This window comes from Dreissena polymorpha, chromosome 14 (assembly GCF_020536995.1).
Source record: "Dreissena polymorpha isolate Duluth1 chromosome 14, UMN_Dpol_1.0, whole genome shotgun sequence".
NCBI classification, from domain to species: Eukaryota; Metazoa; Mollusca; class Bivalvia; order Myida; family Dreissenidae; genus Dreissena; species Dreissena polymorpha.
This window is the reverse complement of record NC_068368.1, coordinates 29,994,459-30,013,839: the sequence shown is the minus strand read 5'-3', so window position 1 is coordinate 30,013,839 and position 19,381 is coordinate 29,994,459. Positions and strand designations below refer to the sequence as shown.

General features: G+C 34.4%; 1 protein-coding gene across 2 annotated transcripts in view; it reads left to right on the top strand.

Moving 5' to 3' along the window:
* Positions 1-15,001: 15,001 nt before the first annotated feature.
* The window catches only part of LOC127857871 (uncharacterized), a 70,991-nt gene continuing 66,611 nt past the window's right edge, over positions 15,002-19,381 (top strand). For both annotated transcript variants that reach the window (XM_052394582.1, XM_052394581.1), the window contains exon 1: positions 15,002-15,243. In XM_052394582.1, the coding sequence (XP_052250542.1) occupies positions 15,132-15,243 (112 nt within the window). In that variant the 5' untranslated portion in view covers positions 15,002-15,131. The remainder of the gene's footprint in view (positions 15,244-19,381) is intronic.

The following is a 19,381-nucleotide window of genomic DNA, read 5'->3' as shown; positions in this document are numbered from 1 at the left end:
TGAAATGTTATTACATGACCTGTCCAATATTGAGATAGAATGCAGTATGGGGCCGTGTAGAATATTGTTGTTTATAGTTGATTATAGTCTCATCCCATATGTACAATTTGGACAATTCATAGAAAAAAACATAAAGCTATAGATAAAACATTGGCTATTCTTAAAATGAATTATAAGAGATTTATTTAACGCTTATCAATGTACTTCACATGACTATCATGATTATGAGTGGTTCAAATGTTGGAAGTGTGAGGAAAATACGAATTAACCATGTTGAAAGAAATTCGTTTAAACGGGATTTATACGACATAAAGATGTGCATATTTATCGAGTGTTGAAATGGAAGTTATTAAAAACTGACCTGGAATATATGAATCATTATCTACCATGCACATCACAAGTCTGAACATGACACAAATAGACAACGTTGACGCTCTGATCATTGCCTCGTCTTACCTACTTGGAGCAGCTGGTGATATGTTTGCATAACTATCATATGGATATCAGAATGCCAGGATCTATTAAGTATTTGTTTATAATTTTGTTAAGTATTTGTTTATTATTTACAAAACATTGTCTCTGACCGCGCTACATTTCGTACAGGACATGCTTACTAAATGCTGTACATTGTAAACTGCTGTTCCGTTAAGAAGAAAATGAAGAAGAATATTCAATAATCAAAGAAGAATATTGTGACCAAGAATCGGTGGAGGTGCAACTGTTTGAAGTTGTTGACAAACGACATGCTGTTGGTGGTGGTGGTTGGGCTTCTCTCACACTTTCTGCTACCGCTGATGATGCCGATGACGCGTATGATAAACATTTACTGAGAAGAGAGGGAGAATACGTTGATACGAAATTACTGTAAAATGCGTCTAAACATTTCGTGCATAAACAACTAAATAAATACGTATTTTGAATTTTTATTTAGCACGTTTAAGAACGTCTGAACATATGCCCGACTTTGTATAGCTTCTGATATCCATACTTAAACTCGTTACTCTTATAAAACAAGAAAATGTTTCGCAAAATTTCTCAAACAATTTTGCATTCTGAAACAACCATATCACCATTTATAAAATACTACTGTACATACAGCTACAAACAATAATACCCAATTAAAATGTATGTCGGAACTATATCCACTAGGTTTAATATAGTTTTATTTTATCTTAAGTTATTCTCAGATTAGATAAATCAAGCTCACATTCCTTTAATATAAAGTACCGTATATTAAATGCCTATGTTTATGAGTCTTGCGTCAAACCATATTCGTCGGTCTGGATCAGCTGGACATCGGCATGCAAGATGGTCGCCATCGCGGAACAGCAAGATAGCAGCGCAAATCATGGTCGTTATCGCAGTTCAGCAAGAAAGCTTCCGAAAATCATAGTCGTCCATGCGGTTTAAAACTTCAGCAATGAAGTCCTGACATAAGCGAATGCCACAAAGTCTGCAGCGCAACCTTAGTTATCATCGCTGTGGTACCAATTCAGAAAGGTAAACCAAAGTCATCATCTTCGAGTAACCTAGTCAGCCACTTTAACTTAAGTATTTGCTCACGAGTTACCTAATCAGCAACACAAGCCATAGTCTTCACCTACAAATTACCAAGTCAGCAGCGCTAACGATAGTCTTCATCTACAAATTACCAAGTCAGCAGCGCTAACGATAGTCTTCATCTACAAATTACCAAGTCAGCAGCGCTAACGATAGTCTTCATCTACAAATTACCAAGTCAGCAGCGCTAACGATAGTCTTCATCTACAAATTACCAAGTCAGCAGCGCTTACGATAGTCTTCATCTACAAATTACCAAGTCAGCAGCGCTAACGATAGTCTTCATCTACAAATTACCAAGTCAGCAGCGCTAACGATAGTCTTCATCTACCAATTACCAAGTCAGCAGCGCTAACGACAGTCTTCATCTACAAATTACCAAGTCAGCAGCGGTAACGATAGTCTTCATCTACAAATTATCAAGTCAGCAGCGCTAACGATCGTCTTCATCGCCGAGTTACCAAGTCAGCAGCGCCAACGATAATCTTAATCTTCAACTTACCAAGTCAGCAGCGCTAACGACATTCTTCATCTACAAATTACCAAGTCAGCAGCGCTAACGATAGTCTTCATCTACAAATTACCAAGTCAGCAGCGCTAACGATAGTCCTCATCTACCAATTACCAAGTAAGCAGCGCTAACGACATTCTTCATCTACAAATTACCAAGTCAGCAGCGCTAACGATAGTCTTCATCTACAAATTACCAAGTCAGCAGCGCTAACGATAATCTTCATCTACCAATTACCAAGTCAGCAGCGCTAACGACATTCTTCATCTACAAATTACCAAGTCAGCAGCGGTAACGATAGTCTTCATCTACAAATTATCAATTCAGCAGCGCTAACGATAGTCTTCATCGCCGAGTTATCAAGTCAGCAGCGCTAACGATAGTCTTCATCTACAAATTACCAAGTCAGCAGCGCCAACGATAGTCTTCATCTACAAATTATCAAGTCAGCAACGCCAACCATAGTCTTCATGGCCTTTTTACCGAGTCAGCAGCGCCAACCATTGAGTTCATCGCAGAGCAACCATAATCTTTGTCGCCAAGTAGGTTATTTTCTTGGTTTGCGATAATTTTGGTAACCGTTATTTAGATGGGTATATTATGAACCTAAATATAATTTTACAATAATCTATTGTCCTCGCATTTTGCTCTTTCCGATAACCACGCATTTGCCTTATTCGATAATATTGATTTATAAGACAAAAGCACGGAAAATTACCTATATTTTATGTAATGTACTGCAAACAAACATGATTTGGTAAAGCAAATTTTTTATTGCATGGTTCTTTTATTAATAAATGAATTAAATAAGACGACGAGTCGTGTGTAACACCCATCTCCCTTAAAGTTCAAGGTCGCACTTCATAGTTCCTGTCTTGTCCATAACTTTGCAACTAAGCAGAAACAGTAAATCATAAGACGACGTGTCTTGTGTTACAACATCTCCATACTTCAAAGGTAAATGTCGCACTTAAAGGTCAAAGGTCAAATTTGGCTATAAAAAGATTGAACGTTGAAGGATCCGCCACATTTTGGCTATATATTAATAGATTTTGAAATTACTCGGCCCAAGCGCAATCCATCATAATTCTATAAGTCGCATGTAAAACTTGTCTCAAGACCTTATCTCAAAAGTCAAGGTCACATGTAAGAGTGACAAGGTCTAATTTTGCAAAAACGCTGCTTGTTCGGAATGTAAGTTTGTCATAAATCATGCTATTTTAAGAATACCTACCACAAAGGACATCAATGAGGAGACTGCATTTCCTCTATATCTCTACATACAATATCAAGGTCACACTTGTCCCGGCCTTCACTTCTCTTTATAATTATGGATTGTAATATAACATTCCGCAAATACTATTCATCATAAGACGACGTGTCGCGTTCAAACTTTGTCTATCAAATATTAAAGTAATACTTCAAGGATATGTTTTTCCTATTCGGACTGCAGCTGTGTAATTCATCATGCTTTTTTAATATAACTTCCTACGTATGACAACTACGAGGACACGGCATTTTGTGTGTAAAACTTTTCTCCCTACCCCAAAGGTCGGGGTCATACCCCAAAGGTCGGGGTCACCCTTAGGTTCAAAGATCGCCGTAGCATGGTGGATATATGTCAAGCGTGACATCACGGGTTCGATTCCCACTGTGGGAGCATTCTTTTGATAACTCCCAATGACACCAAGTACTGGTTCTACCCAGGAAACGGAATCGAGAGCGTTTCAATAAGCTTTTCTCTTCCCATGCAATTAAGCTATAACAATAGGTTAAACTTAATTTGGCTACACACCAGCTTGTCGAGGCTGTAACTTTTTCATATAACATTCAGTTATAATACAACTTGCCACAAAAGACTACCAAGATATGACTGACTGATCGGTGCATCACATGTCTCATTACCTTTACAGTCAATGTCACACTTAGAGGTCAAAAGTTAACCCATGTGAGCGCTCAAGAGCCATCATGCCCTTCTTGATTTATTATGATGCTATATAATGTGTCGCTTCAAGTCGGTTAGTCTTCGGAAAAAGTATAAAATAAAGATCGATACTGTCTATGTTTACTAAGCAGACGCTCGGCTGATTATTGCGAAAAAGCAAGAAATGATAATCAGAAAATTGGATATGTTTAAACAAGCAAAAATTAATCATTGTTAACACTTATAAATAATAATGCAAAATTTAATTAATTGAATAAGGCCCGCACTCGTATACACGTAGTGACCAGTATTGTATCTATTCAAGGGCTCTCCGAATTAACACATAAATGAGTTTCAAGTCTTTCTCTTGGCTTTAGACACGTAATCATCACATTCAAACGAAGGTGATGGTATCAGTCGAAACGACACATGAGTTTTAGATGCACTGCAAACTTATTTTATGAGCGTAAATTACCATGAATTTATTTGTCTGTGTATTATCTGTTTATTTAAAACAATTACGTTATTATCCATGTATGAACATGTAGGATAATGTTTTAAATATTTTCTATAGTTTTTTTATTTAAGGTCAAATTAACATATAAAAATCCTGTACGTATACCGTTTTTCAGACATGTCGGGTACTACGCCAAATTCATGTCTAAAGTAAGAGAGAAGGAACAACCACTCTGCCGCGAGCTTTGAGATCACGTGTCAACGATGTATGACTCATACATGCACAATGACATCGGTATTTGTATGTCAATGAGGTAAACTCCCACAATAATTTGAAAATATATCAAACACGTATCGCCCTTAAAATGTTCACGTAAAAAGTAAATACAAAACAATGAAGTAAAATGTTAATCATAAACGTGTTATTTTTTTAAGATTGAACTATATAGCTTATGAATGTATACAATATATAATATATATTAATAACATACTTTATTGGAACTTCTAAAGAGGTCGTATAATAATAATAACAAATTATATTGCCTATTTGTTTTTGGATAATTTGATCAGGTTCTCCGCCGTGTTCTCGTGAAAGTGATCCATCAGAAACAAAGGGGGTAATCAGGTGACAAACACGATGACGACGTCAACTCCGAGACAGGTATTTTTCGCGGTTTTATACCCATCATTTCTTTTATAATATTTTAAATGCCGCAAACTTTCCAGCCATATTAACAAGAAAGTCATTTGCGTTTATTTCGTATTAGAATTCGCTCTACATCTCGATTTTACTCGTTGCGAAATTTCTTGGCGTGATGACCCAATTACAACTCCACTAAGAAAATTCGCAGCGAGTAAAGTCGAAAAATAATTCAAGTTTTACGAATTAGACGCTTATTACTTTCTTTCTGATATAGAGCGGCATTAAAACAATTAATACAAGTAATAAAGGATATAAAACGGCGGAAAATACCTGTCTCGGTATGGAGGATGCCATCTTGTTTTGTCACGTGATTACCCCCTATGAGAAAGTATAAAAAAACGGGATTGAGGATCTAATATTGCACCAACGATAACTTCCGCCGCATATTTTACTGTACTGTCCATTGCTCAATCGTTTATGATATCCCCGTCGATGAAGAAGAAAAGAAGCTGTGCTGTACATGCGATTCAACGTTTCAATACCTCGTAATGTCTGCCCCAAATGGTTTGCTACTGAATGAATTTTGTGGCAATACCTACTTGTGATGTTGCGTATTTTGAAATGTGCTTTTGCGCTAGTATTATTGTGTCGTTATTTTTAACTGGAGGTGCTATGTTTTAAAGTATTACTTTGTAATTGTGAGTGTATGTATTCATTTTTTTAGGTTTGTGATTTAAATGAAAGTCAGTAAATTTTAGTTTTGACGTTGTTAGTGTTGCTTAGTTGTTCGTGTAAAACGTTGTATTGTGTTGCGAGTTTAAATGGTTTATTGCAAATGTATATTTATCAAATTCCAACAATAATTAATATCTGTAAATATAAAGGTGTGAAAAGAAGAATGTTTGCACGTTGCTGTTTAATAAGAATTACAACGTAAATTAAATGTAAAGAAGGTGTATACATGTAAAAAGAATGTAAATACCTAATTTAAATTATGCAATTAGGTGTAATTGGCATTAACGGTATGCTAATGATTAAAATAAAAAAATAAGTTAAGTTCTATATATATCTTTTAGCTTCATTTTAAAATGTATTTTTGCATATTTATATTTGTCTTGTTATAATGATTTACATATGCTATGGCAAATGTGAGTTTAATCTTTTCGCATAGCTGTTATAGTTATTCTTGTGTTTTTGTCATGCTAAACATGACCATGTTCGTTATGTATTGATGTAAATTACACGAACGTCGTCCTGTTGAAATAATCATGCAAACACATTGTAAAAATGCAAATGCCTATTTTGTCATAAATAAATAGTAGTGAACATGCATATTTTCTTATTCTTCTGATAAACATTATTTGTTTAGTTATAACCGTATTCTTGTTAGTCAAATAATGCCAAGTTACGAATTATTGTGTTATTACCTGTTTATACATTATTCTTTAAATTGTTACTTTGTTATTGTAAGTCGATGTATGTTAACAAAAGAAAGATCTTTTTATAACAGATATATACATTTTACCTTGTATTCTTACTTTAAAATTGTAGTCAATTTATGCAAACATAAGAATAATTTTGTTATTACCTGTAAATAAATTTTACATTGAGTTGTTATAATTATTACTTTATTTATGTTAGTCGATAAATGCCATCGTAATGATCGTTTCAAGTTTGTATTTACTGATTACTAACATACCAGAAACTAGTACTCAGTCGCTTTAGTAACTTTATTTATACTTTATATTATCTACAATCCCATAAACCAATATAAGACTGTGACAAAACAATACTTCTAGTACATAAATTGTTATTGTGTTACACCATAAATTTTGTATCCTGTCAAATACAATCATTTCAAGTTTAATTTGTAAAACAACGTGTGTTGGTTAGGCATTTTAGTTTTATAAGTGTTCTATAAATATTATATGACTGTTTAAAAATATCATATGTGTTTTTGCCTCTTCGTCAATATTACCAACATGTATTTTGAACGCTACTTATTAAATATAAAGACGTGTTAAATTTTCTCCAAGTAATATAAATTTACCTTAATGGTATTAGCTTATTATGCCTTGAATGTATAGTTTGTAAGCTCACCTGAGCACATAATGCTTAAATGGAGCTTTGTTGATACTGTGTTGTCCGTCGTCCGTCAGTTTGTGCGTATTTTCTACAATTTTGTTACGACTTCTCCTGGGAAAATTTTAATAAATTTTCACAAGAAGGATCATTGGGTGACCCAATTGTGTTCAAATCGTTCCGGGTAATTTTATATTAAGGTCACCGAAGCTAAATAAAGATGTAACTAATAAAAACTAAACCAGTATAAAACGAGCTTTTAAGATCCTTACCGTACACTAAGCAATGTAAATTTCAGTTGATTAAAATCTCGGTACGAAATAATAATTAATCACATACCATACCCCGTTTCCCATGTAATATAATCAGTACATATTTGTTTATATTACACGTGTGTATTAAAACGGCATTTGTGTTGAAAAGTATTGTTAGCCACTAATGGAAGTTTATGTTGAACTGTCTATATTTAAAACATGCATGAGTTGTCAATGTCAAAATATTACCTTATTATATTATAATGAATTTTGAATCATGGATGTGAAATTTCGCCATTTTTGCTGTGTTTGGTTTTATGTTTAAATATGCTTTAGGCCCCCTATACATTTATTCGCTTAAAAATGAACATAGACTTTAAGCCACGTGTGCACGTGACATTTGCTTTAAATTAACACACGTGGACGATTTAAGGAATGACCGACAAAACAAATAATGTTGGTTCTAATATGATTTATGCGTTTGCAAAGTAAAATAAATATATAATACTATATTATGATTATGTTTAGAACAACTGTTTTGCACTGTTTAACTATTTGCAACGGAAATTAGATTCATATGAAGTTATATATGTACCATATTAGAATACTCGCTCAACTGTCAAAACTACATATATATATATATATATATATATATATATATATATATATATATATATATATATATATATATATATATATATATATATATATATATATATATATATATATATATATATATATATAAGGACTTTGAATTACATTGACACAAATGGTAATCTATTTATAAAGATAATATCTTTAATACTGTGTTTCGCGCGGAACACAATGAAGCTTGACCTTGAATGTTAAGGTCAAGCATTGGGATCACACCTAATCAGCCGAATCCGTGACAACACTTTTCGCTTTAATGGATTTTTCGTTTAAAGGAAGTCTTTGGTAAATGAAAATCCAGTCGAGGCGAAAAGTGGCTTCTTTGATTAGGCCATGCGGACTGCAAAGGCTATTTCGGGAGAACACTTTACAAACTCGCATTAAGCCCAGCACGCGGTCTAATTAATCACAATGGATATCACCGGGGCCAATCGAAGTCTTGCCCATTATAAGCACTGCTCGTGTTCAAACGATTTGATTATTATCGATGAATTAAACATTATTAAAAATAGCTCATAGAATAAACATGTCTCTTATATAAGTCAATAATTATAACATAAAAAAAGAGCCGCGTCATGCTACAAAATGTATGCCATATGCGACCGACTAAGCTCCAGACATGCCGGTGACATCGCGAATTCTGGTTAGGAGTTACCTACCCTGTCCGCTATAAAGAAACGCACGGTTTCGTGTTATCGTAAGCAGACGGGGAAATCCTGGCCAGGCGGCACGAATGCGCACGCCGTTCTTGATCTACACTGGCCAAATAGCACAAATGACCCCTTCTCGCATGAGGCGGCTCATGTTATCCTCAAAACATTGCGATTGCATTACAAAATATTATTTGAATATCCGTTATTTCACAATCCTTTCTTACTGATTTGTTTGCAGGGCAAATGAAACGAAACTTCCTACAAAAATATGGCATAAACTTAATACAGGTATTTTTACCTAAACCTTACCTTAGGATCCTTACCAAAGAAAGCTTAAGATATTTCGCATATTCGTACCGTCTCACTAAGATAAACTGAACTTAAAATAAGTAAAATGTATAACGCACATTATTCCGACATATTCATGCCTTTTCCATACAATTTATTAAACTACTCATTTATTGTATTTAACCCATTTATGCCTAGCGTCTAGATAAAAGGCATTGGCAAACAGCGTAGACCCAGATGAGACGCCGCATGATGCGGCGTCTCATCAGGGTCTGCGCTGTTTGCTTACATGAATTTCTGTAAGAAATATTCTAAATATAGAAATGAATATACTAGACATCCCTAATTTTGGAAATAAATTGATCCAATTTAAAAGGATGGGAGAGTCCACTAGGCATAAATGGGTTAATTTGATGCAGTTGTCCGACTAGCGCAATGGTTGGTACCCGCGCTTCTTACAAAGGCGATCCGGGTTCAATACCCGTTCCCGTAGTTTGGTTGGTAATCACCATACCGGACACGTAGGGTTTTCTCCAACTACTGCGGCATCTCCCACAACACAAGACCACACCAAAATGTAAAATCTTTCAGTAAATAAACGCCTTTATTATATTTTAAAGCAGGTATTGTTATTCAATTTTAAGTCTGATTAACTGGTGAAGGCTGATAATTAAATTAAATGATCAAACTACTGTTGACTGCCGTTACGAGGAAAACAGGCATCTTCTGCAACTTATGTTTGTTTAAGTTCGATATTGCCTATGTTCATTTCTTTCATGTTTGTAGTATGTCTTATATAATTCAATTCATTTGCTTAACATATAGGGCAAAAGGGGGAAACCTGGCCGTTCTTCCTTTGTGATGTCGAAGAAGTTGGAAATAACCATTATTAACAACACACGATTTTGAATTTCTATAAAAAAGAGTTTCACCCGCTCTATAAAAGATTATGCTATCTAAATATGTGTCATACCATTATGGTCTAAGCTATAAAAAGCGTTTTGCCAATCAGAGAAAAAATCTATCCTGTTTGATTGTAACCGTTTACTTTATCAGTGACTTCATTTAAAATTGCGATATTTTCTCAACTATTTCCCCCTTTAAAGAATCCCGTTTGATATGTGTAAATAAGTTTTTGTAGAGAAGGTTTTATTGTATTAGCTACAGATTTACTTTCACTTTTATAGTAAGACATTTAACGAAGAGACTGTCCTCCAATTGTTAATATAATGAATTTGTTTATCTTTTTGGGACAAAAGTGATATAAGACTTTGTGTTGAAAATTCGGTTAAATTTCCTGTTTCAAAGGAATTATATATCATATTCATTTAGTTCTGTTTAATGTTAGTCCAAAAATGTTAATTAAATAATATTTTTAGTCCATCCGAGCCTGGACTTTTGTCGTGATGTCGTCATTATTTGACGCATACATGTTTATGATAGTTAGGTTGTTAATGTGTACTAATAATTTTAAAAAGGTGGAGACTTCCCACTATAATATTCGATATTACGTTTTTCACTTTTTATGTTTATACAAATTCCTTCTTGTAAACAGTTGGTACTTTGGCCACTTAACCCTTTGCATGCTGGGAAACTTGTCGTCTGCTAAAATGTCGTTGTGGCGTCTCGTCTGGATCCAAACGGTTTGCAAAGGCCTTCAAAATTCGGTTCCAGCACTGAAAGAGTTAAAAACGTACCATCAGTCCAATCTTAGGCCCAGGCCGAAGTGCAGTGTTTGCTATCATAATGATGATCCGTATGAATTTCTGTAAGAAATATTCTACATATAGAAATAAATATACTAGACATCCCTAATTTTAGGAATAAATTGATCCAATTTAGAAGGATGGGAGAGTCCACTAGGCATAAATGGGTTAATATAAGTTATAACCTTTTCACGTTTATTTTTGAAATTTTGACCTTTGACATTAAATCTGCATATATTTAGACTTGTAATGTTTTCCAATGAAATGAACGGATGAATTGATCAGCGTTTGAGCGATAAATTATCCCAATTTATCCCATACTGCTTCTTTAATAAAAATAACTGAGCAATATGTGGGCCAGTCTGCATTTTTGAAAGATACATAAATAATCAAGTGTAGCATTCTTATTGTCGACAAAGTGGAGTGTCAATGTTATTTGAGAAGTAATGCGGTTAGGCGTAAACATGTACATATAAGCAATATTATTAACGTATTGTTTCACACAAATACATGTATTTACATGGTATGATAATGAAGGAAAATATACTTTAAACTATGCCAAGAGCGCTTAAATACAAAGCTCTCCAACAAAAAATGTTCATCACGGTAACATTAATCTTGTATATATCTATATTACACATATGTACAATATGTGTAAGTGTGCTATTCTACGTACGGGGACATTCATATCATTATTCCGCGTTCAGTTTCATAAATGAATATGTTGTGTTATTATGCTTAAACTTCATATCTGCTAGGTTATTTCATTTAAAAGTCATTGTATCGGTATAAGAAAAGTAAAAAAAATTGTAACAGTGTAATTGTAACAGTCGCCCATGTTTTTTAAAGAAAGATAACTCCTCATTGACGAAATCAATTTTTGGCAGAGTTATCAGTATCGATTCAAAAAGTAATGTTAAATACCTTACAATTAAAAAGGAGAATCGTTATTAAAAATAACATTTATTATGGTAAACCATTAATAGAAATAAGGGTGGAAAAAATAATCAATCGTCGTTTAAGTTTTTTTCAGACAATTTGGAAAACAAGTAAGTAACATATAAGTTGAAACACTGTACCAATGTCTGAACAAGGGAAGATATTAAACGGTTTCGAAACCACAGTTACTTATTTACTTTATGCAACATGTATACGTATGCCGTTCTAGGTACGAAAATATCCTTATTGTTATTGTGCGTTCAATCTCAATGTATGTTATATTCGTTTTTCTCAGGCATTGTGCAAGTATTGGTCATGAAAGTACATGTAGTTTTACGGACATTCTCCTATAACTGCCTGCATGCACTTATTGTCCGGGAGACAAAATTCTGAATCTGTGTAATATTCAAAGGTAGATAAAACATTATTTCTCTTTCATCTTTCCAAGTTACAGTTGTCAAGGGGGCGGTTTTAGGTAGTAATCATGAGAACGCACATAATAACAACCACTATAAATACACTGATCAAAGTAACAACAAGAAATGTAAGTGTAATGACGTCACTGTCTGATAATGTGTCATTCAAACGACTGCATCAGTTTAAAGGGATTTGTTCACAGGAGGCGTGCATAGTTTTGAAAAAAAATGTCATTATATTACAAAACTACAATATTGTTCGAGTTCAAAGTAATTTGAAAAGCATTTAACAATAAATTCGCCAACCCCGTAATTCAAATCCATGGCCTTTAGTAGCATCATTTGTCATATTTGCAAATGTGTCTAAAAATCGTCTTCTTTATAGATCTCTTAAAAGTTCAATTGTCTGAATGTAATCTCCCAATTTATGCACATGTCATCTGGTGAAATAAAGATTTACGATAATTGCACGTTTTTTTAAGCAAGTGGTTTTTTTTCAAGAAATTATGGATACGTACAAGTTCCTCAGAAATGACAAACATTTACAACGTTTCTTGTCCAGTAATAAAAAACGTCCTGCAATGAAGTTTGCCATTATTACGTGAAAGTCTAGCAGAAGTTCATTTGTGCGAGTGTTTTCTCAGAAGCGCTTAGAACATAGCTACAGAATAACGTATTAACAAGAAATATTAATACAATAACATTTGTTACGTTAATGGGTAGACATTTTGCAGATTGCAAGCACATAAAATAACACCACAAAGTTACTTGGATGATATCACTGGCGTTCAACTGGCGTGCGCAAACGACATTTCACACTTCAACCGTCACAAATAGCGCATTATGTGTGTAGTGAATACATATCTTGTAATGTGACAGACCCGGAAGGAGCTCATAAACTTTGAAATACCCACAGTATCAAGATAAGGGCTGTCGAATAAGCGCCATGGTTTGTACTTCTCATCTTGGCGACCACCTTGGTTTAATCACCGTTCCCGAAAGCACGTGCGTTTTGATGGTGGCCTACGTACATACTGGACATGTGGATTTTCCTTCATGTTATTAGTCTACCACCCCAAACCCGCACCACAAGACTACAAAAAAATTCACGGTCTTTTAATTAAAAAATAAATAGACATTGAAGATACAGCATATCAAACTTCCGTGAGTCTAGATAGTTAATAAGGCTCATTTGGTCATTTTTCGGCTCGGGTACTACTTATATGTACCCCGGGTACTCTTAAGTATACTTACATATACCCCGGGTACTTTTTAGTATACTTACATATATCCCGGGTACGGTAAATATACTAAAACGTACACGGGAATTTTAACGCTAAATCGGTAGTTGTCGGCTTAAAAAAAATCATTCTGTTCACATTTATGTCAATTTTCCGTTAAATGGCCTCTATATTATGCAGTGTTTTTTAAGAGAAGTTTGTTTTAGATAAACAATATCGTTTATCGGTAATCGGTAGCGCGTTTCACGACATCGGGTTTTGGGCGGGAATACAACTCGGGTACTAGTCTGGATTACCTGCCCCTTCTATTTGTTTAAAATAGAAGCTGGGAACCAGAGTACTCGGGTACAGTCTTATATCGACCGAGTACGTTTCGGTATATTTACCGTACCCGGTGTACATGTAAGTATACTTAAGAGTACCCGGGGTACATGTAAGTAGTGCCCGAGCCAGCAATGACCAATCGAGCGTTAATTAGGTAGCAGTTCTATGAAAACACTCCGGCCGGTCCCTCACATCAATGTTTATTTATAGATCTTTGCTCACATCACCTCAGGCTCGGACCTTATAAACTTCGAAATACACACACTTGTTAAGACAGGGTTCAATACCCGCTCCCGCTGTAGCAGCGGCATTTATTTGCATATTTTTATTTAAGTTATTAAAGTCTAATTTAAGTTATGATTCCCCGGGGGGGGGGGGGGGGGGGTAACTTGCTATATACGGGTATATAGCGGTGTGCCAAAAATATAGGGTGTGTTTTTCGACTAAAATTATAGATATGGGTATGGTTTTGAGCATCTAAGTATAGATATGGGTATTGAAATCAGACACTTGCCTGTATTTAGATTTGAAAGCATCAGTATCAAAATGGGTATGATAAATTTCAATCTTGTATATAAATGGGTATCAAAAAATAAATTTCAGTAGCGAGACATATATGAAATTTACAAATAAACACATAATAGCAAATTCAAAAAGTATACTGTATTGATATGATAGAGATTAAAATTCTAGTATGAAATGTGTCCACTTAATCAAATTCTAGTATTGAAATGGGTTCAGTTTATCAATGGCATCGTTCACAAATGGGTCTGTTTTTTCAAAAATCTTGTATCAAAATGGGTCTACTTTATCAGAGTTCCGGTATAAAAATGGGTCTAATTTCGGAAGTTTAGTGGGACACCCCTACCCTTAAATTTGGGAAGTTACCCCCCGGGTATGATTCAAGTAAAAGAATAACGAAAAATAACATTTTCGAAAGGTCAGTGAAAACAAATGAGATGTACAATTTTTGCCTTATGTTATTACTTAACGTGCATAGGACCCCTGCATGTTACAGTAAATCTCACATGCCAAGTGACACACCATTTGGTGTTGTATATTCTTAGTTCTTCTTGAATGCTCTGAGCTTTTATGAGTACATACGTACAGCTCATCCCAGACCCGGAGGGTCAATAGCTGGGAGTTGGATTATTGCAACTAAGGTTATTCTGAGACAGCCCCCGTATGTTCATTGCTTTAAACAATTCCCGAATTTTAAGGGGGATAACGCATGCAATGCAATAATCTAGACAAGAAATTTACTTATAGGTTATCTATTTGTCGAAAACAGACTATAAATTCACGCGCCGTGTCGTAAACAAGCCATACTTCTATTTCATTGGTTAATGCTCAGCGGCGCGCGACACATCGTGTAGTGTACATGCACGCACACCAAAATAACACGCGTGCAATGAAAGGATGCTCTAATTGGATTAAAGCAATGCGTTTTCGTTAGCGTTTGCTCGCGAAATAGAGAAATACAATGGAGCGTAACGGTTTGCGTTTTGCATTCAATATCGGAATACTGTTATTGTTTTATTTAAACGTGATTGACAGCGATAAACCCGAGGATACCCTCGAGGCACGATTCCCTGGTAAGAAATATTACCTTCCTCCCAAGAAGTGATAATTACACGCCAAGTGCTTTATATATTTTTGTGACTTAGCGTTGCAATTTCCGGATGTTGCCAGCTATGTGCCACTGTAAAGTTGTACCAGTTTAGGAGACTTCAGACAATTTTATGGCTCTTTTTTTATCTTTTCTCTTTTAGTCTTTATAATTACACTAATTATAAACACGAGTCATGTATTGTCCAAAATACATTAATCAGATTAATAACAAACCATGTTTTAATAATTAACTATTTTTAAAAATAATATTTTTAATATATTTATATTAATTACTGTATATTTGTTTCAACAAAATATATTATAACAAATGGCTATAATTTTTTAAATATATTATTATGTTTTACAGATTTGTTTGTATTGTTACACAGTCAAATAAAAAACAGAGCATTTTATTTTGAACTCCACTCCATTTATTTTATTTAGTAGGTAAAGGCAGATATTTGAATATGTTCTGGTGGTATACATCAATAGAGATCACCAAAATTACAATATATAATATACATGATATGGACATAAGTCATTTAATAAATTAATTGATTTGGAACTGGGAGGCCCCGGGTTCAATCCCGATAGTGGTTGGGAATTTTTCTGGATGGGTTACAATGTCATAAACATCTAAAAAAGTATATCACGATTATTCTATAATTTATATTAAACAATAGGAAAATGGCCAAGAAAAAGCCTGATGTGTCAATATTTTTTTAATAAAGAAAATACCAATTTGGTCCATTTTGTTAATAAATAATTTCCAAATTTGCCATTTATCGTTATAATAATGATAAATATACTCACTTTGAATCACTGACCTGTTTTTGACCCATTGGCTGTTTCAACTTTAACCTTGCCTTAACCCTTAGGCTGCCAGCAATAAAGCATTATTGAAAATTTTCTAAATGGAACCTTGAGCTAGATATTTGGTGACCAGCAGGACTGATATTCTGAATTTCTCTTTGTATTGATGGTATCAAATAATGAGCAGTGTATTGAATGTTTGTCTATATGTTAACGGTTGATGCCCCAATAGATTGTACCTTTGTTTCCTCTGAACGGAAGCCGAATAAAGGCAGTTCAATTGTTGGTAACCTGTACAGGCAATATCATGGCAATTTACTAATTTCAATTCCATATTTGTACTTATATGTTAAGTTAATGTGTGAAGCAACCCTTTTCAGTTTGAAATTTGGGGTATAAAGCTGCAATTAAAACGTGGTTAAGTATGATGATACAATTTACAAATTATTCAGATTAGTTTACATATATCTTTCCATGAACAGTTCAAAATCCGCTTGCATCATCTAGTTTTACTGCAATTCCTGTGAATGTTTGTCCAAATTAAATCCAGAACATTACTTTTTATTTCATTGTGGTCATTGAGAACTTGCACAGTTCTTTAGAAAACTTTCCTTCAAATATTGAGTGTTAAACATTTCCTATAAAGTTTAAACACAATTATAATTTAATTAATATAGCAAGAATAATGTGCATGCACATATGTTGCTGCTATTTAAATGCCACCAGAGACATTATTCTAGTACTAAATTCATTGAGACATAATTGTGTGCTGTCTTTTACAGCTGGCTGCAAGGTTTTCGCCACAAAAGCTACCGGTATTTAGCAATCTCTCTAAGGTGCTTTTCAATCAGTGGCATGTTTGTAGGATTCTTGAAGTTGAACAAATGGCTTTTCTGCAAGCTGAAGTGGGTCAATTGGCAACAAGTTTCTGTTCAGTTTAATACAGCTGGAAAAACACAACGAGTTTTTGAATGGGATTGTGTTCTTGAAAGCCTTTCCCCCATTTAGCCCTTTACCACTTAGATTAATGCTTTTGTAGTCCCTGAGAAAGTTACATTTAATCAAATACCTTTCTCACTAGCACCAAGTTTTAAAGGTTACAGTTCCAGCCCTTAGATAATGGTGAGCAGCAAACAGCATACAACCTGAACAGACTGTGAGTTAGTTACTCGCAGGCTGTTGTGGTTTTATGCTGTTTGCACATAGCCATTTTCACTTAGCTTATAACTGGGAAAGGGTTAAAGCCTTGGTCTGGGGACCTTAAATCAGCAATGTGATTTATTTATTCCATTGCAACTTCTGATTTCAAGATATATTTGTAATAATGTTTTATGTCTGTTCATAAAAGCTTTCATTTTGAATGGAATACTGACTAAATATGTACATGATATGTACATAACAATTTACTGTCTTGTATTTGTGTCCCTAGGCATTAATTAATCTCCGCCATAGGCGGAGGGACATTGTTTTGGCGTTGTCTGTCCGTTTTCCGTCTTTCCGTCTGTCTGTCCGTCCGTCCAGCACTTTTGTGTCCGGAACAATATCTTGGAAGTGCTTTGGCAGATTTCATTGTAACTTGGTATGAGTATATATATGGATAAGAGGATGATGCACGCCAAATGGCATTGTATACGATCTGCTGATAACGGAGCTATGGCCCTTTGTATCTTGAAAAAATGCTTTTTTTGTGTCCGGAGCCATATCTTGGAAGTGCTTTGGCGGATTTCATAAAAACTTGGTATGAGTATATATACGGATAAGAGGATGATTCACGTTGGCCTTGTCCATCCATCCAGAAAACTTATGTGTCCAGAAGTATATTGGCGGGGGATATCAATTCAACGAATTTGCTTGTTATTTGGATCTTCAGATAAGATGCGTATCTGTCTAGAAAAGATGTGCATCTGCTTAAAATCATTCACTACAAAGTACAGGCATGCAAATGAATACAAACTTAAATGAATTACAACTTAATCACCATATGCATCAATAGCTTTCTATCGGCATACAATCATTGCTTTATTTATATTAAAAAGTAAATGTCTTTAATTTTTATGCCTAAGTTATTCATAAAAAGACATGACAATTTATTACACCATCTGTTAAAACTGTACACAGTGAAAGCATGACATTATCATTCCTAGTCTATAAGCATGAGTGTAGGCTTCTTCATAAATAGCCTGTAAATGTTATTGAATTTTGAGCTAGAACAGATTTCTTGTGTATCATCCCTGGGAATGATTTAACTTCATTCAAGAACTTTGTTGTTGGATGGGCATGAATTACATGAACAACAAATATAGCAGTCATGAATAACTCATCATTCTTTGACAAGTTCATGAATATACTCAAGGACAAGATGATGAATGACAATTTGTTATTAAATAGAAATTGTTATTAGGGAAGAGCATAATTTTGCATGTTAAGCATGCATGCATAATGCATACATGTACATTGTACATTCTTTTTTGAATGTACACGACTATGATAATTATTTTGAAAAGTGTCATTTTACCAAAAATTCAATCATTCCATTTAAGAATTTCAATCGTCACTAAGGCGGGCGCTGTTTACAAAGGAAAACATGACTAAAAACAAAAATGGTTATTGTCACAATTATGTATTTGTGTTATTCCACATTGATGCTGAATATTATATTTGATGTTAATTATATAATAAATGCTTGTATTAGTAATAAATGTATTTACTTTTAATAGTGTTACAACTATGCTTATTCAGGTAACATGTATAAACCTTTGTCCAAAATTAATAAAATAGCAGAAGATACACTACGCGACCCGTGATTTTTGCCTAATTTGCGAAGTCAAGGCGGGCATTTTGCTCTTTGGGTGGAAAATCACCTCGATTTCACGTGACTCGTCACTCCAACGTCGCGCGAGAGCAAGATAATCTTCGCGCTAAATCCCCTCAATGTTGTGGTGATTCGCTGCGATTCGCCGTGATCGCAGTGACAACGATGACTCGCCAATTCATGCATAGAAACCGAATCGTATCGATAACTTTATACATGTACATAACGCTTCTAATGTTCACAATTATCCGATAATCCAACATAAAAAAATAATCTTGAACATTTATGTCGGTAAATATGTTTGAGAATTTCATTAAAACAATCATATGACTACGCCATTTTTCAGAAGTGTTAAGAGTACAGCGCATAATGTGGGACACAGCTTTCATTGGACGAGCGTATTTAAATTTAGATTGATACAATACGATCTTACAAAAAACGTTTTAATGCGTCATACGCCTTCATGTAAAAAACGTTTTCCTTCTGGAAATTGTGCT